This window comes from Narcine bancroftii, chromosome 6, assembly GCF_036971445.1.
Source record: "Narcine bancroftii isolate sNarBan1 chromosome 6, sNarBan1.hap1, whole genome shotgun sequence".
In the NCBI taxonomy this organism is placed as follows: Eukaryota; Metazoa; Chordata; class Chondrichthyes; order Torpediniformes; family Narcinidae; genus Narcine; species Narcine bancroftii.
Genome location: NC_091474.1, coordinates 212,357,781 through 212,382,485, shown reverse-complemented (window position 1 = coordinate 212,382,485; position 24,705 = coordinate 212,357,781). Strand labels below are relative to the sequence as shown.

Genomic DNA, 24,705 nt, shown 5'->3' with positions numbered 1-24,705 from the left:
TTCAAGGCATTGGTGAGACCAATTTAGAATACTGTGTACAGTTCTAGTCACCAAATTATAGGAAGGATATCAATAAGGTAGAAAGGATGCAGAGAAGATTTACTAATATGTTGCCTGGATTTCAGAATCTAGATTACAAAGACTGAGTAGATTAGGTCTTTATTCATTGGAGCGTAGAAGGTTGAGGGGGATTTGATAGAGATATTTAAAAATATGAGAGGGATAGATAGAGTAGATGTGAATAGACTCTCCCTTGAGGGTAGGTGAGATTCAAACAAGAGGTCACAAGAGTTAGGAGGCAAAAGTTTAGAAGTAACATGAGATCACTTCACTCAGAGAGTGGTGGCTGAGTGGAATGACCTTCCAGAAGAGGTAGGTGATTGCAGCAGTCAATTTTGTCATTCAAGGTGAATAGATATATGGATGAGAGGGGATTGGAGGATTATGGGCAAAGTGCAGATAGGTAGGACTAAAGGAGATCACTTGGATCAGTACGGACTAGAGGGGTCGAGATGGCCGGTTTTCATACAGTAATTGTTATATGATTCTATATTTCAGATTTTACAACATCTCAAACCAGCAATTTTCAAACAAGCTCATTTCACTACCAATATCAAAAATCTATAATCATGCACTTCAATGCAATAATTCTGTAGTAAACAAGAGAATGATTTATTTCAAATTGAACAAGCAGGTGATCACAACATGTTTTAGCACACCATTTATTTATTGCTTTATATAAAAAAATTCAAAAACTGAAACCAAGATTACAACTCCACTTTTTAAAATTACTTTGTAGCACTAGAAACCATTTTGAAGAATTGAAGCCCACTGACCAACCCATCCAAGTTTTTCCAGGAGAAAGCAAGTCAAAAACATTTCCAATTATAAAATTGTAGCATTTTAGCAGTGTAAGTAGTTACAAACGTTACTATTTTCTTATTGTATATCAGCATACGTACACTAAAAAGTTACAACTAATCCTAAAAATAAATGTATTTACAAAAACACTTGATAAAAATATTTTCAATTCTATAAGGAGGTACACAAAAATGAATTGAAGATGGCGATAGGTTTCTCAGGCATTCTGATCATTTGCAGATTCAGTTTTCTGTTCCTAGAAATAGTAAATACTTTGATTAGACAATCATATTCAACCAGATTCACTGCAAACTAGCATTTTCATAGCTAGCTAAATCAATTCATTAATATTTTTAAACAGTACAAATCTATACATTGTAATAAACCGTGAATGCATTCATTAAGCAATTTTTAGTTAGTGCATTTGAACTCTTGCAACCTCCATGTTACACGTGTTTGGAATTCACTGATCTGAAAATTTGAGATGGGGAATAAAATTCATTCTCACCAAATTTGTGCGGGGTGAACAAATTTAAGCTTGCATTTCTTGATACATGCATATGTCACGGATTCAAATTATAATACAAAATAAATCTATGAACTGTTTTCCAGAAACACATCCCTGTAACATGGGGGCTTGACTCACTTGGGTCTTTGAAGTGCTTAATGGCACCTGTTGCTTTGTAGCAGAGTGCAAACTGGATTGTTCAAGCTGCTTCTCACTTGCTGAGCTACAATATCCGCATACATCAGGTACCAATCAGAGTCGTCATGAAACTCCCAACCTACTCCACAATACTAATAATTTGCATTTTAAATACTCCTGCTCTTTCATATATCTATTTATTTATTTAAAGACAACCAAGGTACCCAATTGATTTAAGGAGATAAAAAGATTTATCTCAATACAAGATGGATAATAACATCCATTAAGTGCGCTATTCTGCTGAATCAGCTATTTTTAAAAGGAACAACTCTGGGGTGGCTATAGCATAGAGCACTTTCAAGATTACGTTTTGTTTGGCCACCATAACATGTTTAGACTTTATATTTTATAATTTACAAGAATGTAACATTAAATATGGTTAGATTTTTCTCATATTAGTTTAGAAATCTTCAGTTTAATTGTATACTGAAACCATACTATAAGCAACGTGGACTATTATCACATTTTGCAAGGCTGAATCTCTTTTACATGCCAGAAATAGAGCCAGGAACTGTTTGTTCACCCAAAGTAGTAACAAGCAATAAGCAAGCCATTGGTTTATATGAACCATGTGCATTGTTACTGTTTACATACCACCCAATAAAACTAAATTACTTGTTCCAATCATGGAGTAAGAGTCAAGCTTGAATGTTTCTCGAAGAAATAATCCTTTGGTGTGTTAATTTCATGGACATTCTGTTCAATATTCCAATTACTACAAGAGATTCAGTAAGAGATGCTGAAAATGGTAGGAACACTGCACTCAAAAATCTTCACTACAGTTCAAGGGAACTCTTTAGTTTTAGTAACCAAGCAACCACAGCACACCATTATATATACACACTGTAGCAGTCTTGCTATCATACCCTTAATTGCCACATGCTCAACCTGTCCTTTCACTGACAGTGAGCTGGGTGGGATACATCTAGCTGATGTCACACTAACAGAGGATCGAGACACATGGATCTGCAATAAGTGTTGAGCAAAAACTGAACGTACAATCAAAATTCTTGCACTTTAAAAAAGCCCCCCCCCTTTTTTTTAGTGCTTGAGATGCAAGTGTTACCTTATCAGGTTTGGTTTCACCATTTTGAGCAGGTGCAGTTTCTTCCTGAGTAATCTTTTCTTTGAGCTGTGGTTTTTTGAGTGGAGAACTCTTCTACAAAATATAAAATGGCCCAGAAAGCACATTACATTGCAAGTTGAGCATTCATTTTATTCTGTAAAAAAATATGGAACTCAAACCAATTAGATTTCAAACTTTACAATTTCAAAAATTAGCATCAAGCTTCACAAAAGGTGCAGATCTATGCCACACAAGTCACTCAAATCTTATGACCATTTGTGGCTATATACATCAACAGTTATTTTAGCTCAAACATTTTTTTTTAAAAATTGACATACTGACATTTGCAAATTTCCCCTTTTGAAAACATCATGAGATACTGTTTACACTATAAACACAAAATTAAGAACAATCCTCACTTTCAATCACATCTGTTCTAAATCTTGTTCAAATGTTAACAATCCACCCATTTGTACCAATTATCATCTTGGTGAATCACCTGTCACAGAACTTTACATAAAAGTTCTGCTTTAAGACTATATGAATTCCAGAAACAGGAGCAGGTTACTTGGCCCACTGAGCCTGCTCCATCCTTAACTAACATAGTGGCTGATTTGGCATGGACTGAGCTCCACTGACAAGTCATTTCTCCACAACCTCGAATTCCTTATTATTCAAAATTTTTTTTTTAAAAATAAATATCGAATTGTGTCTTAAATACATTTAATGTGGCAGCATCCACAGCTTCATTGGACAGAAATTTCCAGATTCATTACTCTCTAGAAGTAGTTCCTCTTTAGCTGTCCGAAGTCTTCTTCCCTAAAGCCATGTCTACGGCTGAGTAAAAGATTGTCAGAGCTGAATACCAAGATCTAGTGTGAACCAAATATTGAATTACAAGCATTTAATTTTGCTGCTTCCTTTTTAAAGAAAGCTCCATGTGGCAACAAGAGCTCATAATTCACATATCTGCTGAAAGCAATCAACTTATCCCCTGCACTTCAACAACAATGCCTCCACTTTCTTTAAAGCTGTTGTAAAATGTGGGGATGGCACTAGAAATCTTTAAGACAGGATTAATTTATCATAAAATCAACCATCTTTAACCTGCTGTTGACAGATTTGAACTCGACAAAATGGTTTTAGAGCTTATCAAAATAAATCAATCTCCAGGAACTACCATTGCAGATTGATTTTTCTTTTTAAATCATTTTCTACATTAAGTAAAGAATAATTAATGTTCATGTTGAATTAAAAGAGTTTTAAGCATTAGGACTTCACCTTAAGACCTATTCTTCACGGAAAATGTTTACAAACTGATACACACAAAAAAAAAAAATCGGAACCATTCAACTAGACAGAATGAGTTCTCAGGAATGTACACGGTCACAGATTTAACTGCTTCTTAGGTGTTCTCCAAGTTGCTTACCAACAATAAAGTAAAATTAGCCCTTCAAAAGCATTATTAGTATGCAAAACAAAATTCCGTAGACACAGTGGTTGAAGTCAAAAAAACACCCAAAATGCTGGTCAAATGATGTCCTTTACGTAGCAAAGTTATAGATACATAACTGACATTTCGGGCTTGAGCTACTTTGATGAAGGGCTCAAGCCAGAAACATCAGTTATGCCTCCTCACCTTTGCTACATAAAGGACACCATTTGACCTGCCGAGCTTCCCCAGCATAAAAGCACGCATGTGGAGATCCGAGGCAATCACTGCTCCAGATGTAGCTGCAACATCTTCAACTGCAGAATAAACCCACTATACCGTGTTTATTGTGTCAGCTCTGTACCACACAACTGTATGAATATGTCACTGGGGCTACCACACTTTACTAGAAGCATCAGCACAAGTCAGGAGGGGAATTTCTTTAAAATAATCACATTTTAAAAATTAAAGGTAATAATTACTGCAAAATGCTATCTGTGTAGATTCTCACCCTGCCACGTTTCTGTGGTTTTGGTCCTTCCTTTTGAGTAGCGGCAGCATTCTGTGATAGAAGCATTAAATTATTTAAAGAGTATAAAAAATCCAAACTTCACACTCAGTAAATATGTAATACCTGCATTTTAAGGTTTTGTAATTTGAGAGGGAGGTTGTTAGAGGGAAATAATGAAGATTGTTGATCTTTTCGCTGACAATACCACAGTCGCAAGATGTATAAAAGGGGCAACAAGTCAGCATACGTCAATTGTCATCTGCAGGTCCAAGTACAACCCCATGAAACAGTGTTCTCTGCTCCTCAGTACCAAACACACATACACCAGTATTACATCAGACTAGCAATAGAAATTCACCAAGACAATGTTATCTTCAAAACATTTTTTTTTAAAAAAACAATATCAAGTCTAAACTTAACCCCCAACTATATGCAAATGTATGTGTGTGTGTCAGTTCCCCAAACCATTACAGGTTAGGCACAATTCTGAAAAGTCAAAGTTCAGTCTTAGAAATCTTGTGTTAAAACACAATCTTTAAACTGGTGTTCAGAAGTAATTATGAAGTATGAGAGACAGTGACTTCTCAAAACTCACAAATTCCTTCCTACGAGAATTTGCCACAACTCTCCTCTTCCTTGCACAAGGGTTACAAAAATCCCATGGTTTCACAAACCCAGGCAAGGGTTAAAGAAAATGATCAGTAGAATGGTCACAATCCAAATATAGGAATGATCCTGTTTCCTTTACCAGACATGGGTCGACCAAAACTTACCATTACAATGGCCATAATAGATCACTGCTCTTCTCTGACAAGGAGAAACAGCAGAAGTGACCATCTCTCCCAAAGTCACTCCAATTCTGTCTTTCCAGATGACAAACATGCTGCTTTTCAAGTATCTTAATCACACGTCTTGTTTGATCAATACTGGTTTTCAGTTTCAATTTCCCAAAAGCAAGTAATAAGCAGATAGGCTTCTCTCTCTGAATATATGTCTTGAGTAAACATTCATTTATAGTCTTTCAATTGAGAATAATGCTGTTTATAGCTTTAACAGTGCCTCTGTCTGTTCAAAATGTTATTTATGAAATCTATGTCCATGCATCCCTGTCCTAAACCCCAAAGTAAATTTACTAAAAAAAAATTAAAAAAATAACAGAACCCTGCAACAACCACACAACATACAGACACACAATACACATTCAAGTATTTCATCTACACAAATAAATAAAGAATTCTTTCATGAATAGGAGTCTCAGATGGTCAGTGTGAGCAGCTTCTTTGATCATTCATCATCTCACTGGCCAAGGGAAGAAGCTGTTCCTCAGCCTGGTGGTACTGGCACTGATCCTCCTGTATCTCTTCCCCAATGGGAGGAGTTGAAAGATGCTGTGGCAGAAAAGGTGTTACAGAATCATGTTATTATTAATAAGCTTTACTTTATAAATATTATTTTTAGAAAAGTTATTTGTGTGTGTTTGGAAACAGGGGGGGGGGGCAGAAAATCAGACACTTACACCCACAGAGAACACCATTTTGAGAGTCACCATGTCTCCAATGTCCAGCTATAAACAAGCTTGTATCATTGTTCAGTTGAAAAGTAAACAGCCATATTGTTTGATAGAAATACTGAAGACATTGACGTTTACTCAGAAAGGCACCTGATCAAATAAGCAGCCATTTTGCTGGATGGTGTGCAAACAACTTGGGAGGCATATGCTCTTAAACTTTTGAAAGAGTTCAACTTCAAAACCAGTGGTGATATCATGTGATTGAGACACTTCAAGGTGGTATCTTTAATATTTAACCATGCCTCATCTGAATTTGGAGATGCAGCAACTTCAATGAGAGAGGTAGTGTTGTGCACTCTCCCTTTGATAGGGAAGGAACACACAATCAGTGGCTTTGAAAGAAAGGTCACTTCAACTGTCTTTGTCATGAGAGGGCAGTTCTACATGTCCATTTGTAATGGTCACTTCATTTAACTCTTGGCTGGCTTGTCATCGTGTGAAATACAAGTTCCAAAACCTCCAAGCAAGAAAGTAGAATTAAAAGTCAGTTGTATGAAGAAATATTTCTCTGAGAGCAAATCTTCAAGAATTTGGGAGTTTGAGAACTTTTGAACAGCAGTTTAAAGACTGCATTTCAACATAAATGATTTCTGAAATTGAACTTTAAAATCATCTCTTCAGAACTGTGCCTGAACTGTAATGGTTTTGGATTGGCATACACATTTGCACAAAGTGAGGATAAGTTTAGAGTAAAGAAAGATTTTATATTAAGTTAGTAATAAAATAATGTCTTGAAGATTCCAATGACTTGGTGAATTTCTTCTGGTCTATGTCGAAAGCAAAGGAGTCCCCAATGATTTTATGCTCCATCTTCAGAGAACAATCCTGGTAGATCTCATCAAATTAAAAACTCGGTTGAATGGAATACCAACAACACCCTCACACTCAAAACCAACGAGCTGATGGTTGACTTCAGGAATGGAAAGCCAGAGGTATATGATCCAGTGATCACGGGGAGGGGGTTGGAGAGAAAGGAGGAGGGGAAGGGGGAGGAATAGGAAAAAAGATGTGGAGAGGGTGAGCAAATTTAAGTTATTTTGAGTAACTAACTTGGAGGATCTTTCCTGGACCCAACATACAAGTGGCATCATGAAGAAAACACAACTACACCTCTACTTTCTCAGGAGTTTGAGGTGGTTTAGTATGACATCAGAAACCATAGCAAATTTCTACAGATGTGTGGTGGAAAGTGTGCTGACCGGTTGCATCATTATCTTGTATGGAGATTCAAAGTCCTCCAAAAGGTAGTGGACATAGCCCAGGACACCACAAGCAAAACACTTCCCACTATCGAGAACATCTACAGGGAGCCCTGTTGCCACAGAGCAGCAGCATCAACATCAAAGACCCACACCTCCCAGCACACGCTGGTGCCACAAGACTCATACCACCAGGTTCAGAAATAGTTGCTACCCCTCTCCACTATTAGCAAACTCAAATCCTTGACTCATTTAATGACTCTTTTGCACTTTGATTTTTTTTCCTCTCTGCATTGCAGTTTGTTTACACATGTACATTATGTACATTTTTTTGCGCTACCAAAAAGTGGTAATTCTGCTTCACCCGCAAGAAAAGGAATCTCAGGGTTATATGTGATGCCATGTATGTGTTAACAATAAATCAGAATCTGATCTAATTAGTGGATACAGTTATAAATATTTACATGAGAATGTTCTTTGGGCAAACTAGTTACATTTTAAAGGTTGTTACTACTGCAAACCCATAGCCCTGTAGATGTTTTGAATAGCAGGAGGAGCAAGGGAATAGACACTTGTTGCTTTAAAGGTGGATTTTACTAGAAGGTGGATTATTATAGGGGTAGAAGTTACAAACATTCCACATAGGTTTGAGACACAAGGCAGTCAGGTGCTAATGACAAAGTAAATGCTAAAATGATAGCAGCAACTAAGAAAATAGGTCAATAAAAATAAATTGTAAAAAGCAAGGAAGTTTGCCATTCAGAAGTAGGTGTGGACAATTTCCAAGTACACACATCAACATACCGACTGGTGACAAAATTCATCTTAAAAATGGAATTTACAGTTACACATGGGCTAGGAAGGGAAAGGTAATGTTTTCCCAGAATTGAATTGATAACACAAGGTTAGAGATAATCTACAGCTGGGTATCCATCAGCATTCTAAAAAATAAAATAGTAGGCTTTTTCAGGTGCATTCTACGCTGAAGAAGCAGAAGCGGCCCTTTATTGCTGTTCAGGTGGCAGCATTTAAAGCACAACGCTGGCCACCTAAAAGACACAGACAGGATGCGGCTCTGAGCACACTCCAGCTCCTGCCCAGTGTCAGCTGTGATCAGCAGCCTGACCCTTTCACATCTGCTTTCAGCCAGCTGCATTCAGGTGGCTGGGGGAGCCACTGAGCTGAGCTGATTATCCCTCTCGGAGGAGGGTTACGTAGCTCACCTCAAGAGCGCCTCCTGCACATTCAGGTGGCCTCAAAACAGCTTCTAAACATGCGGCTTTACATACGGGGCAATTGGCCACCTGAAAGTGCCTATTGATGTACTCAAGTTATGTTGAGAAATTGTATTAATTGGTCTATGAAATTCAAGTCTACTACAACAAAGCTCTCCAAAAGAAAGCTTAAAATGCCAATTTTTAAAATTTTATTTTAGAAATACAGCACAGAAATAGAGCCGCCCAAACATCCCATGTGTAGGGCAGTAATCAAAGGCTAAGCTAGTAATTCCCAAAAACACAAAGCACTTGCGATGCTCAAGTATTAAAGTCAGCAAACCAATTTATTTCATTTTTTTTAAATAGAACAGTTCAGTTGTAAACTACTTACTTTTTCCAATCTTTCAGATCTTCTGAGCTGCAAAAGAAAGTATTTGAAAAGATTAAGATAAGGCATTGCTTTTGTTAAACATTATTTTGCTTGGCCATGAATACAATTTTTTCTTTCTCTGGTGGCAATTTAATTTCTACATTGTTTATTAGAGCATGCACGTGTAGCTGCAGCAAGAAAGGAGGATTTCAGTCCATTTGTATGACAATAAACCCAATTCACCCATGAACACAGCTGTTAAAGAAAGCCTCTTTGAATTGAAAACAGATCATAAAGAAACTCACTTTCTGAACTACCTTTGGATCCTGTTTTTGTTCACTTTCACTTGATGCCTGAAAAGACAAATATTGCATGCAACTTTAATCTGTAATCTACCCAGGAGAATTTATGTTTTAAAGTTGCCAGCCAACTTCACTTAAAAAAAAACCATCCATGCAGAACAGCAAACACAGTGGGCAAACAAACATTTTCCCTTTCCACTTCAAAAAACAAAGAATGCACATCCAGCCACATTGCCCCTGCCCTCTCTCCTCGCCTCCCCCCCAGGTCTTTGAGCTAATGCCTCAAGACACCAACTCAGGTTCAATCATGATCTCTGTTGGGCAGGTGAAATTTCCATGGGTTTTCTCCAGGTACTCTTTAATTTCTCCCCTTTATTCCAAATGTGTGTGCACTCACCTACATGTGTGCAACAGCAGGAATTGCTAGAAATGGAAAGAAAATTCCATACCCACCAATCTCCTTCAGTCATAAAACCCTCACATCACTCACTGCTTTGATACCAAAATGTTTGAGAGGTATTTGCAATAAAGGATTCAGATTTAAAAATCAGTTAAATGGAGTCTAGCTTTCTGAAGTGACAATAGCACCTTGTCTGTTCATTTTTTAAAAATTTGCATAAAATAAACATCATTTGAAATTTTTTAAAAAATGTACACACAGGTGAGAGGACTTGTTAGATGAACAAGGGCAAGTACCCAATGCAGAGGAGTAAAAAGCTACAAAATAAAGAGAATTGGCCTTTTCACATTGCCGTGAAAAAGTGGGCAAATCGGGCAATTTAACCAGTTATCTATCTGGGAATCGTACAGTGTGAACAGGTTGGACTGGTCAAAATTGACCAGGCTTCAAGACCTGGGGGGTGGGGGCACTCTTATAGCCCAGGCAAGTTCACCTACCAATCCCCTTCTAGCAGGGTGAAGCAACAAAAGGCTTACCAGGATGGCTTGTGAAATCAGCGCCTACGTGCATCACATAGGCAATCACCACTTTTTTGAGGATTAAATGATAATGTTTTATACTGTACTCCAGTTTAGCCAAGCATGCATGCTAAATCAACAGTCATTGTACTGTATTCATAAACTTATTCCAGTTGTAAAAAAAAGGGAATTGTACCATTCCCAAATTATCCAATGTGTTTATGTGTGTGAGATGAAATAAGCATTGAAATTTAACAGATGAGGCTGTGGAGAAAAGGCAATTCATTTTGTTAACAAACATTCTCATAACCTTCCACTGGATGCAAATGTGACACAGACAACGTGGTTTCCTTCACTCGTGTTGAAGGTTTAATTTTGCACCGATAAATGAAACGGCTTTGCAAATCTCTGTGATCTCAGATTGTGGATCCAGCAAGTTTTCAGTTAGCTCTGTGATTGTGTTCAATGCCTAAATGTGAGTGCGTAACACGTCACTCTTGACATCATTGCTGGGGGTGGGACCACCCCCCCTTAAAATGGCCGGTTGTTGATTTCCCAGGTAAGTATGGCTGCGCTGTGAAAGGTTTGGGAGGTGAGCCTTCGTGGGAATTTTACCTTGGTCCTAAGAGTGTAGCCTAGATTTGGCGGTGAAAAAGCCTAATGTTGCAAGGGAATAAGCAAAATTTTGACAATCATTCAATATTTCAAAGTTAGAACATCGAAAACTATTGCACAGTACAGGCCCTTCAGTGATCAGTGTTGAGCCGACCCATATATTCCTTAAAAAGTACTAAACCCACCCTCCCCCTCTATTTTTCTTTCATCCGTGTCCCTGTCAAAGAGCTCTTAAATGCCCCTAATGTTTCAGCCTCCAACGCCATCCCTGGCAAGGCATTCCAGGCTCCCACAACTCTGGATAAAAAAAAATCCTGGATGGTCTAATATTAGAATATTTTCTTCATGGGACAATAAACTAGAAAAGAAAGATGATAGAGTGTCCTTGTGCACAAATCACTAAATGCCAACACAGATGACAAATATCAAAAAGAGGCAAAGGGAACATTGATTTGTTTTTAAACCAAGATTATCAAATTATGAGAGGAATAAATGCTTCAGCCACACAACCTACTCAGGAAGATTGAAGTCAGATCTATTGAAATTACACCAAGACCTGAATGCTTAAATTATAGAGATGACTCTGCAAAATTGGCTTTATTCCCACTAGTGTAAAAGGGTAATCTAAACGGAGTTCAACAATGATAAAAGGGTTCGATGTTAAATGTGAGTGTGCCTGCAAAATGAATGCAGAACAAGGGATCAAGATTCCAAAATTAGAGCCAGGCCATAATCAGAAGTAAACAGCAGTCCTTTGTCCACCCCAAAGCAGCATTGGCAATTTAGAAATTTCCATTTTTCAAGAGGTTCTGAATGTTGGAAGAGCCAACACTGAAAGTCAGGCCTTTTTTGGTGAGAATACATAATGTGCAAGAAAGGCAGGTACAAAGGGTGCAGACCTGCTTTAATTCAGTTTGAAACAAATGAGCAGCATCTTTTGGCTTTAGGACCTGGGTACTGGACAAATTGGCAACTCTGCTTTAGGGAAGACAAAAGTTAAAGAACTTTATGCATGTTACATTCTAAATGTAGTATTACATGACAATAATGGAACCTTTACCCTTTCTCCCATTTTTGAAAGTCGCATCCCACTAATGAAAGACAGCACTTTCTCCAAAGTTAATAGTCCCCATTCACTCCCTTATTGACTTACTGGTATTGAAACATTATATTCACATTCACCAGGACTGCCAATATTAGGCAGAGGGGTACCACATAGACAAGGTTCTTCTGTCCAGAGCCTGAGTCAACCATTAACCACCAATTTACTCTAACTTAATTTTATTCTCTCCATAAAGTTTGCACCACTCCCTCGCAAATTCTCCTAATGTATATATCAATAGTTTACAGTGTCCAATTAAAGCATTAGTCTGAACATTTCAGGTATGCAAAAAGAAACCCATGTGAACACAAGAAGAAAATTCCAACTTTATACAGACAGCATCAGACATTACGATTGAACATGGGTTCTCAGGAGGTGAGATAATAGATCTACTACTCATGATAATGAGCTGTCATTCATTCCAAGAATATGGTACCAGTTGTAGGAAGGCCTTGTTGTAGACAGGGTTTTGCTCAGTTTTATTTCTGTTTCCTTGGGTCTGATGTTCCAAGGACCACCAAAATGGATTACAGTCCTTACCTGTACTTACCATCTTTTACAATGCCGTGTTATCCAAATGGCTAGAGATGCCAGGCCACAGCTATCTGTTAAATCTAATTCACTGTTACTGACCTCTCTGAAGAACAGTACAGGCTTGAGTTATCTCCCAATGCTTTTATACCACTGTTGTTCCAGGCCACATTAACTCTGGTGAACATCAGCAAATATATTGGAGTGCATTATTTCCCAGCTTCTCCCAAGCCTTTTTGAAGCTAGACTGCTACATCCAACACAGACATTGGTGAAATAGAGGTAAAACAAAATCTTGCCCACACACATGGATTAATGAAATCTTAAGGCAAACTTTTTAATCAAAATTTTTGATTTTGAATGAGATCCTCCAGCCACACCATCAATAACTTTTAAAAAAAAATATATTTTTATTGAGTTTAACATAAACTTGCATACAAAAAAATTAAGAAAAACACATAACAATCTCTCATAGATGCAAGTACATAAAAGATGAAACTAAATTAAACAGTTCCTTAATCCACATGTGAAACAAGTTATGAATTAATCTATGGTGACCATGTTACACCCATATTTACCAAAATGATTCAAATTAAAAAATTGAAGAAAACAAAAAACCTAAAAAGTAAATCTAATTCTACCCCCTCCCTCTAATCAAGGTAACCTTGTATCAATAACTTTTTCATTTTGTGAATGGGCCCTCACTGTTACTTCGTTAGTATCATGCTCTTCATACTTGCATAAACTTTTAAAGCCTCAAGTATTTTCTCTTTGTCCTTTAAAATTATTGAAATCATGGAAATGAGACAATATTAGACTGTGTGCAATGTCATTAACTTTTCTTCTTCATAAGAACTCCAAAGTTAGCGACTTCCTCAACTACTTTGTGGATCTATTGGCAAGGGATAGGTTTTTCCTCTTGCCTGCCATCTTTCTCCAAAATTAATACTTTCTATTCACTCCCCTATACTAGTATTGACACATATTGTATTCACATTCATTAGGATTGCCAAAAATTTTGGTCATATGTGCGGATAGACACAAGTGGCGTCGGTCATGAGTCGGGGAATATCCGTACATCATTTGACCTGTTGAGATTCTCAGGCATCGATTTTTTTAAACCTCAGGGGAGACAAAGCTCAGCAATGCAAGCACTCAAAGGGAATTATAAGTAGAGGATTCCAGTCATGAAAGCATCTCAAGTTGACAAGGTTGTAACAAAAGAATAAGGAAAATAACACCTCTACTTCATCTGATCTGCAAATATTCACATTCCACAGAAGACTAACTAGTTACCTCATGGCTTAAGATTTTTATGTTTACGATAAAACGTAGGCTTAGATCACCCTTATAGTGTTAGGGCTGGCCTAGGGATTTTGAGCCAGAAATATTGGCTTCATGTATTAAAGAGATAATTGGCAGCCAATCGACCATCCATTTTAATCTCTTCACTATATCTTCTGTTCCAATCTTCCAATTTCTAAGCTTTGTAGGTTCTAGAAATGATGACTCAGCTTTTCTTTGGTACTGCAGAACCCACAACTCTTGTCGGTTCCATTTCCTGGTATTCTGCTCTCATCTTGGACACAAGTTTGGGTTTTTCAAATCCTGACCTTTTGCCCAATTCACCACAATTTCTGACATTACCAAATGCAACACTTCACTCCTTTCAATATTCCAAAATATCTTGAGAAACTCTACCTCGACTGCCCATCTCCACCAACACTCAATTGCACTCCAACCAAATTCCTTACTTACATGGCTGCATCAAATAAGGATTTCAGTGCTTCTGTAAATTGGACATGTATATGACAATAAGCTCTTAGATTCATATACATCCCTTCCTATGCAACCACAAAAGATACATCACCTGCCCTTTTACCACCTTGTGTCCCAGATAATTTTTAAGTGAGAGCATACATTAAAAGGTAATAACTGTGGTTCTCAGCCTTTTCATTCCGACTCACATGCCACCTTAAATAATTCCTTACTAACCACAGAGCACCTATGGTGTAGGAACACTTCTTTAGCTCCTATGAATGCTTATGAGGACTGCAGAGTCCTTCCAGTATTTGTGTTTTTACTTTCGAGGTGAAATCTGTGGGCCTCCTACGTTCAGTTTGTCCACAAGAATCTGATCTTCCACTCATCTACCTCTTTAATTCTTCCTCTCTGATACAATGAGGCCGACAACCTTTTCAAAGATCCGAACTTCGAACTGTACAAACTATAATGCATTGGACCAGTGGTGTCACCACCCCCCCCACCCCCCCCACCTCATGTACCTTCTCCTATACCAGACCATCCAGAATCCTTAGTAATGCTTTTGTAAAAAAAGTTACTCCTAAATCCCGTAGATGACTGAATGTAATGGCAATAGTAAACAAATAGGAAAATTAAAATTACAATATTATATAATCATATAACAATCACAGCACAGACACAGGCCATCTCAGTCCTTCTAGTCCCCACTGAACTCCATACTCTCTTCTAGTCCCACCTACCTGCACCTTGCACATTCTCAAAAAAGTTATTGAAAGAGGTTCACAAATACTAGTTACAACAATTTTGTAGCTATAACACCAGAAAATTTGACAAAAGCAGTGACTATATAAAAAAAAAAGACCAGCAGCAATGAAAACAACAGCGCATGCTTGTAGCGTGCGCGGACGAAACCACACGATTCGAAGTGTCATTGCAAATTGGGTAATAATGACAGCTCTGACTGGAGCACATTCAAAAAGAAAATTAGCAGAGTTTTAACCTCAATGTTTTACCCGATAGAAATATTAATACATGCAAGCTGGGCTTACAAAAAAAATGTTTTTGTTGCAACTAAACGACAGGGATTTTTTAAATAAAAATAATAAATTTCTCCTGAAACACTGCACCAAAATTTATAGTCAATTTTTTTGTGTCATCGGTGGGGTCCGCGCTCCCCCCCACCCCACCTTGTGGCCGGTGGGGACCGCGCTCCCCCCCACCCCACCTTGTGGCCGGTGGGGTCCGCGCTCCCCCCCACCCCACCTTGTGGCCGGTGGGGTCCGCGCTCCCCCCCACCCCACCTTGTGGCCGGTGGGGTCCGCGCTCCCCCCCACCCCACCTTGTGGCCGGTGGGGTCCGCGCTCCCCCCCACCCCACCTTGTGGCCGGTGGGGTCCGCGCTCCCCCCCACCCCACCTTGTGGCCGGTGGGGTCCGCGCTCCCCCCCACCCCACCTTGTGGCCGGTGGGGTCCGCGCTCCCCCCCACCCCACCTTGTGGCCGGTGGGGTCCGCGCTCCCCCCCACCCCACCTTGTGGACGGTGGGGTCCGCGCTCCCCCCCCCCCACGTTGTGACCGGTGGGGTCCGCACTCCCCCCATCTTGTGACCGGTGGGGTCCGCACTCCCCCCATCTTGTGACCGGTGGGGTCCGCACTCCCCCCATCTTGTGACCGGTGGGGTCCGCACTCCCCCCATCTTGTGACCGGTGGGGTCCGCACTCCCCCCATCTTGTGACCGGTGGGGTCCGCACTCCCCCCATCTTGTGACCGGTGGGGTCCGCACTCCCCCCATCTTGTGACCGGTGGGGTCCGCACTCCCCCCCACCCCGATGACGCCAGTGGGTCGGACTCACCGAGCTCCCCGCACCAGCCCGGGTCCTTCACCCGGGTCACAAAGACGAGAAGCAGAACCGGTTTCATCTGCCAACTCCAGGAGCCCAGAAGCGCCAAATTCCTGCTGCTCGCGCCCGCGACGCGGCCCCGTGGCGAGGGCAGGTACGTGCCGGGCAGGAGGGCGGCGACGCGCGCCGGGCTGAGTGACAGGTACATACGGGCTCCGCTGAGAGGACGGAGACGGAGATTAGTTTTAAATATGGCTTTAGCTTTCGTTCGGGGGGGGGGGGGGGGGGGGGGAACTCCGCAAATCAGTGTCTTCTCAAGATCTGCATCAAATACTCGAAACCCCTTGGTGTTTTTATTTGGGTATAAAATGTTGCAAAAACAAACAGATCCGCCTCGGAGCAGGCAAGTCATTTCCAAAAGTGAAGAGAACGGACTCATTTACTTCAAACATCATGGAGGGAAGAAGAACGTCAGACGATTCGAAAAACCGTGGCTGCGCCACGCTTTTCATTTCTTTTCCCCGCCTCAAATTAAAAGTTTTTTTAAAAATAGATTAGAAACTTCAAAGGGCAATAATTTAAAATTATGCAGCCGATCAATGCAAAAAAAAAAATTGGTTCCCCTAAATTGTGCATTTTGCAAAAAAAAACACATCGTACGTTCTGAATTGCAAACAATGTTGTCAAACTTACCGTCCTTTTAGGACCCATAATGGCAGAATTGGGCAAAAACTCGCTGATGAGGTGCGACGGCTTTAGTTGCAACCGCTGTTGCAAGTTTCAAGTCCCGACCAGCGCGCAGAGCGATTTCAGAACACCTTACTCATCGGTTGATAATGGCATGCTGATGAGATGCAAATCAGGTCCAGAAGTCAGCGCTCGAGTGGTGGAAAGCTGCTCTGGTCCTGCCCACTTCACCTTGGGCGAATCATGCTATTGGTGCAGGGACAATCGATGGGGCCTGACATCATGGCGCCCTTTCAGCCATTGGTTCTCCAACATGTCAATATTGATCTTTTTTTGTGTGTGTTGAAATGACTGCCAAATCAAATGAGGTGGGGGGGGGGGGGTAGAGAGAGAAGGCGCCTCGGCCATTGGTATTGTTGTGCACAGAATGCCTGCTCGGAGCAATTCTATTTGACGTCCAATCAAAACGCTGGAAAAATGCAATCGCCTGGTAGGACATTTTGAATCTTTTTTAAAAATATTATGCAAATAGAGATCAAGACCAAGAAATTTGAAAACAAATAAGCCTAGAAATCAATATTTAGTGATTGAAAAATAAATCGTAATTCTTTGCACTGAAAACTTGTGATATTTGGCCAAACTTTTCATTTAAACAAGTCGAGCAACCCGCCCTTTTCCAATAAAAGCAGTTGAGGCGTGCAACACGAAAGCCTGGTCGAAGGAAGAAGCAGGTCAAACGGTGCACATCATCCAACGAATAGGGTGATCCATAACCTGATGTCTTTGCTCCATATAAATTACCTGCTGCGTTTCTCCAGGATTGTATTTTCACTGCATGGGCAGATATAGTATTAACACTGAAATAATCGCAGCCACCTTTGATTTGATGTAACAGCGAGTAACCTTTTCATTTAAATTGCAACAATGTGGCCTGTCTGTACGAAGAAACATTTGAAAGCACTTTCATAATTGTAACCGATACGGGAGCAATAAAGAGCGGGAAGATGCATTGCTTCGATAGGCGTTTCAAAGTAATGGAGACCGTTTGCAGTGTGAAGCATTATTGTGGAAGAGTCGACCTGGACTTGCATGAGGCTACGTGTGGGGTAGGCGATGCCAACAATCATTGTTCATTCCTAAATTCCCCTCAGAAGGTTCACAGAACCAGGACCCAGCATCGCCAGAGGAAAGGTGATATTTCAAAATCACAATGGTGTGCGACTTGAACGGGGATCTGCCAGTAGGGTGTTTTCAATGGGCATGTCGCCCTTTTCCATCTTGAGAGTAGAGTCCAGGGCCAGATTAAGGCCTTGAGAGTAGAGTCCAGGGCCAGATTAAGGCCAACTGATGCTCCCCCTCTTGTCGAACTGACAAGACATTAAAACTCAATAAGTGCTGAATGTGAAATAATAAATTAAAAATTCAGTTTTCTTCCAGATCAGACCCCACAACTATATTATGTATATGTTTTGTTTTCATTCATTGTTCAGCTGCACCATCTGACATTGGGGGAAAAAACTCTGTGGTACCTCCTTTCCTTGGTGCCCTAAGCACGTGCTCATTTTTCTTAACGGTTAATCCAGGCCTGGTAGAATCGAGATTTGGGAGGTGCTCTTGGAAATCCTAAGACCAATGACACCAGTAACATGGTCCCTATTCTACATGGGAGATGGAAGGAATGAGTGCAAAGGACAATGGATGTGGTGCCAAGCAAGAACACTATTTTCCCCCAGACCAATTAGCTGTTAGAGGGTCAGGCAATGTCCATGAGTAGAAACTGTCAGTCAACATTATGGGTCCAGACCTTTATTGAGTCTCAATAATAAGTCCTTGCCCCAAACATTGAGTGACCATTTTTACCCATGGATGCTGCCTGACACACTGAGTCTCTCCAGCAACCCTTTGTTTGCTCAGGATTCCAGCATCTGCAGTTGTTCCTGATTAGTGTCTTGCAGATGGTGGGAAGTCCTTGAGAATTCAGTAAACATTGTCACTCTCTGCAGGATATCTAGCCATTGATCTGCTTTTATAGTCACAGTATTTATATCAAATCAAGTTTATCATCTTATTGCATAATTACAACCTTTTGAAACAGCATTCTCCTAACCTCAGTGCAAAACATGCAGTCACACAACCAGACATAACACATACAGACAAACAATACATATTAAAGACAAGTATTCATCTATACAACTAAATATATAAATGTTTTGTAATTATGATAGTCTCAGATGGTTAGTGTGAGCAGTTCCTTTGGCCATTCATCATTTTCACCGCCCGTGGGGAAAAAGCCGTTCTTCAACCTGGTGGCGCTGGCTCTGATCCTCCTGTATCTCTTTCCTTAAAGGAGCAGCTGAAAGTTGCTGTGGCGAGGTGGAAGGAGTCCTCAATGACTTTGCACGCCCTCTTAAGATAATGATCCCAATAGATCACATCGATGGGGAGGGGGGGGGAAGTGAGGGAGACTGGAGTGATCCTCTCTGCCACACTTATGATCCTGTGGATTGACCTCCGATCAATTTCTCTGCAGTAACTGTACCACACTGTAATGCAGCCGGCCAAGCCACTATTGATAGAGCTCCTATGGAAGGTTGACATAATGGTGGTCAGTGGCCTTGCCTGCTTCATTCTTCTCAGGAAGTGCCTTCCTGAAAAATGAGGAGATGTTGAGTGTCCATGATAGGTCACTAGTTAAGTGAACTCCAAGGAACTTGGTGTTCTCCAATTTCTCAATTATAGGGTTGTTGATGTGTGGTGGAGGGTGGTTGTTCCTGGTTCTCCTAAAGTCCACGATCATCTTCTTCGTCTTGTCCACGATGAGACTCAGGTTGTTCTTCTCGCACCATATCACAAAATTTTCCACCTCTTCTCTGTAGAGCAATATCGTTGTTGCTGATGAGGCCAGCTACTGTTGTGTCATCTGCAAAGAATGACACTGTTGGAGCTGGATCCGGCATTGCAGTTGTGGGCCAGTAGCATGAACAGGTGTGGTCTGAGCACTCAGCCTTAAGGTGTGTCAGTACTCAGCGTGACAGTGCTCAATGTTATGTGTCTGGTCAGGTAGATTCTGATCAATGGTGATGCCCAGAATGTTGATGATGGTAGGTTTCCCAATGATAATAGTCGCTGTTTGATGATTAGATTCCACCATGTTCAAGATTATTATTTCCTAGTAGTTTTAGTGGTTTGAAAGCTACTGACTGTCAACGTACCCTGACTGAATGCAGAGTTACGAACACCACTGTTTTAATTGTACCTAATTGACTCGTTATGTGCACGGTTTCATAACTCCAAAGGAAATGGGCCAATGACAATTTTTCCTCAAGCAAAATATTTCAGCAACAATTGGGTCTAGAGCAGTGATTCTCAACCTTTTTTCCCTCTTATCACCTTAAGTCACACATGTCAAACTCTGGCCCACGGGCACGCCCGCGATATAATTACATTTGGCCCGCAAGATCATGTCAAAAATGTATTAGAGGAGGCCCGCTGGCCACCGCGCCAGTATAGCGCATGCACAGTAACCGTTGTGTCCCAGGGTGAGAGAGAGAGAGAAAAATCCTGGTCCTTGAAAAGTAGTGGTGGGTGGTTTTATAAACATGCTGTCGTGTCCCCCCGCCCACCCCCCCACCTCAGCGCGGCCTGGCCGGTGTCAGGGGAAGCCAAGGCCACTTCCCAGCGCCCGGAACCCCAGTGGCACAGCGTTTCCTGGAGCTGCAGATGGAGTCGGGATGCCGGAGGGAAAATTGGGGCTCCCTGCCAGGCGATGGGGGCGCCGGCCGCCCTGCGCCTTCCCACCAGACCAGTAGCGGGTGCCCGGAGTATACGTGGAGAGCGAGGCTGGTCGGGCAGGTAGGGTGGAACCCCCCGCCAATCTCGGGAGTGGCGTGGGCTGGATCGGGATTAGCTGCGCTCACCTGCTCCTCCACCGCTGACCGGGATCCCAGCGCGGTCCTGAGCACGGAGACTGCCCTGGAAAGGTCCTGGGACACCGGCACGGAAAGAAAAGGGGGTCCGGGAGAAACTTAACAGGTCAAGGGAGGTCCGGGAGAAACTCAGCAGGTCAAGGGGGGTCCAGCAGAAACTCAGCAGGTCAAGGGGGGTCCGGGAGAAACTCAGCAGGTCAAGGGGGGTCCGGCAGAAACTCAGGGGGGGCCTGACCTCGCCAGGACCATTGCCCACTCCCCCTCCCTGCCGCAGGCCGACCCGCGACTCACGGTGACGGGGCCGCTGATCCGCCGAGATGCCGCCCTGCAGCGAGAGCCGATGCCCCCGCACTGTCGTTGTCCAAACCGATCGCCCGCAAACCCCGCCCTCCCGCACACAGGCCTGAGTAAGGATTATGAACTTTAATCTCAGGATAAAACGATCTTCCAATAGTTTCATGTCACAGTGATAAATATATTCCTGGTTAAAAATGGTCCTGCACCTGGATACAAGCTCATTAGGCATAAAACTTGAAAAGTGTGTAAATCAAAGGATATCTGTACCAATGGAAAAAGGGCATGGCAAATAACCCTGCTAGAGTTCATGCCCACAATCAGTCACCCATTTGATTGTTTCAGGAATCATGTTATTCTCCCACATTCTCAATAGCCCTCAGATTTTACTATTCGACAGCACACTAGCAACATTTGACAAATCCTCTATAGAGAAATATTATTTATTGAATATTTTATTTCTAATTTGTTAATGCTTCTGGAAAGAGTTTATCCAAAACTACTATTAAACATTTATTTTAATAAGAAAAAGTTTAACATTACATATGTTGAAAGAAGAGAAAACATGCAGATGTTGTTGAAAATTTTCAATAAATATTTAGTTTGGCCCACAACTTAGTCCAAGTTTTTAATTTTGGCCCTCCGTGAATTTGAGTTTGACACCCCTGCCTTAAGTAATCCCTTACTATTCACAGAGCATCTATGGCATTGGGATTACTTCAGGTGGAATGTAAAGTAGAAAGAAAAAGTTTGAAAACCATTGTTCTAAACTTTCAAGTCTTATCAGAATTTTTTACATATCAACGAGGCTCTCTCTTATTTGTCTAAATTTAAATGTGAGAAAGGCCTACCTCTCTTCATCAGACAAACCAACTCTCTTTTGAAATCAGACTTTACTGTGCTTTTTTCCAATTTGGTCTATTCTTCCTTAACAAAGGAGACCAGACTGCAGAGTATTTCAGATCCAGTCTCACCAAGGCCTGATGGTCATGTGATGGAAAAGTGGCTGGTTAGGGAAAACCAGCCCTCCACAGAGAAAGTTGGAAAAAAAAATCAAGCAGAGAAGTAAAACATAAAAAAAAGTTGCAAGATAAAAAAGTATAAGAAGATGAGGATGGCTCCAAAGAAGGAAAAGACTACAGAGACAAGCAAAGAAGAGGTGAAGAAATCACTGGAAAAAAAGAGAAAGGCCTTTCCAGAGTCCATGAACAGGGCTCTCCTGAAGAGGATGGCCCGAGCTGCGAAGCTGGTAAACGGGAAGATCGGGAGCGACATCCCCTGGGGCGGTCTAGTATGCTGGCTTGCGGAGACTGAAAAAGAAATGCCAGTGCGCATGCGCGACTCCTCACACATGCGCGGTACTCATACTGAAGAGGATGCCAAAGAGAATGGATGCCGACAGCAAGACGCTGATACTATAATGGGGGATGCCGCAGAGAAGTCAACTATAGAGCAAGATCAACACAGAGCCAAGAAATGGAGCAAGAAAAAAATGATCCAGAAGAAGATAAAGACGTACAAGAAAAAATACCAGGTAAAAAACAAACGCAGATGGTAGATAAGGAATATTTTGACAGTCAAATAAAGATTCTAATGGAAACAATAATGGTTGAGTTCAGTATTATTTAAAAAAAATCATGCAAGAGACAGATATAAAAATATAAAGAATGGAGAATGCTATGGCAGAAATGAGAAAGCAAAGTGATGAAGTGGAAGACAGAGTGATAGGTGTGGATATGGAGGTGAATGAATTAAGAGAAAAATTGGAAGATGGAGATAAGGAGATTAAGAAGACACCTGACTTTTGACCCAAATAATTGACATTTTAGAGAATTTTAGCAGACATAATAATATAAAAATAGAGGGCCTGACAGAAGGTGAAAAAGGGGCAGATATAAAAGGATTTATAAAAAGATGGATACCACAGATCTTGGGAGTAGAAGAACACCAAGAAGAAATAGAAATTGAAAGAGCCCAGAGAGTATTGTTGCCAAAGCCGCGGCCACAGCAGAAACTGTGTTCCATAACTAATAAAACTACTACAATATACAACGAGAGAGAAACTGGAACTGGCTATTAAAAATGTGAAAGAAAACAAGGAACCATTGGAGTACAATGGGAAAAAAATATCCAGATAAAAGCTTCAAATTTTTGAAGAATTTTTAACAAAAACTGTACTATGGAAAAAAAGTTATAATTTTGTGTTTCAGCATCCAGCAGTGTTGAAGGTATTCATCCCTGGTGGGCAAAATAGACTGTTTTCAGATCCAGAAGAAGCTACTTAAAAAGGAGAAAATAGACATAGCATTTATACAAGAAATACAAAAGTTAGAACACCGCAAACTGAAGAGAGACTGGGTAGGTCATGTAGTGGCATCATCGTACAATTCAAATGCCAGGGGAGTTGCTATATTAGGTAATAAGAATCTACCAATTAAGATAAGAGAATTAGTAACAGACCCAGCAGGTCATTACCCAGCGGTAATGATGATGTGCCATATTTATTCAGAATTTTGGAACTTGCTGAACATTTATGCATCTAATGAAGATGACCAGGAATTTATGCAGGACATATTTTTAAAGATAGCAGATATACAAGGACACATTTTACTAGGGGGAGGGACTTTAATTTTAATCTCGATCCATTGATAGATAAAACTATCAATAATAAAGCAGCCAAATTTACATTAAACTCAATGCATGATTGAAGATAATTGACCTATGGAGAAAACAACACCCAAAAGAAAGAGATTATTCATATTATTCAAACAGACACAGAACGTATTCTCGGATTGACATGTTCTTGTTGTCAGCTTAGATTATCACCTTCCCTGTTTGCTTTGGCTATAGAACCATTGGCAGAGCTGACAAGAAGGGAACCTATGATAAAGGGAATAAAAGTCAAGGAGTAAGAATTTAAAATTAGCTTATTTGCAGATGATATTATAGTATATTTAATGGACCCAGATAAATAAAAGTTATATACAAAATTGAAAGAATATGGGGCAATATTAGGATACAAGGTTAATATTGATAAAAGTGAAGTGAAGCCAATGAACAAAGTCGATTATACAAAATGTAAAAAGGAATCCCCTTTTAAATGGCAATTACAGGCTATGCATTACCTTGGTATCAGGATAGATAATAATTTTAATCATTTGTATAAATTAAACTACCAACTGTTAATAAAGAAAATACAGGAAGACTTAGAGAATTAGAAAGATTTACCATTAACTCTAATAGGAAAGTAAACTGCATCAAAATGAATGTATTTCCACAGCTACAATACCTGTTCCAAATACTACCAATTCCCTTGACAGGGGGATATTTTTTTTAAATGAAATTAAATAAATTAATAAGAAAGTTTCTATGGAAGGGTAAAAAACCAAGAGTGGCTTTGGAAAAATTAACATGGGTATATAAACAAGGAGGATTGCAGCTACCAAATTTCAAAAACTATTACAGGGGAGCATAGTTAAGATATCTATCAGATTTTTATCAGACGGGAGAAAAACTGGCGTGGCTCAAGGTAGAATTATATAAATTAGGAGAAAAGGTCCCTGAACATTTACTCTCTAAATGGGATGAGAAGCTGTGCAATCTACCAATACTACATCATCACTTTGGCATTCCTTGTAGTCTTCAGCTCAGAATCACACATTGCACACAAGTGACCAAGGCTAGTATAACACTTATTGGTCTATTTTATTTTTCCTGGTAACCTTTTGTTTTGCAAATCCCAAACCTTAAATACTAGAAATCTGAAATAAAAATAGGAAGTGTGGGGAACCCCAC

General features: G+C 40.5%; 1 protein-coding gene across 2 annotated transcripts; it reads right to left on the bottom strand.

The window, feature by feature from the left end:
• Nucleotides 1-708: 708 nt before the first annotated feature.
• hmgn3 (high mobility group nucleosomal binding domain 3) lies at nt 709-16,863 on the bottom strand. Of its 2 annotated transcripts, XM_069887421.1 has the most exons (7): nt 16,697-16,863; nt 9,238-9,285; nt 8,954-8,980; nt 4,577-4,627; nt 2,634-2,726; nt 2,434-2,533; nt 709-1,117 (listed from the first exon to the last, which is right to left on the bottom strand). In XM_069887421.1, the coding sequence occupies exons 1-7, from the start codon at nt 16,712-16,714 to the stop codon at nt 1,104-1,106; spliced, it is 351 nt and encodes a 116-aa protein (XP_069743522.1). In that variant the 5' UTR covers nt 16,715-16,863; the 3' UTR covers nt 709-1,103. The 2 variants fall into 2 exon arrangements, with proteins under 2 accessions (XP_069743522.1, XP_069743523.1); XM_069887422.1 differs by lacking the exon at nt 2,434-2,533 and having other exon boundaries at nt 16,697-16,860.
• Between the last annotated feature and the right edge of the window lie 7,842 nt (nt 16,864-24,705).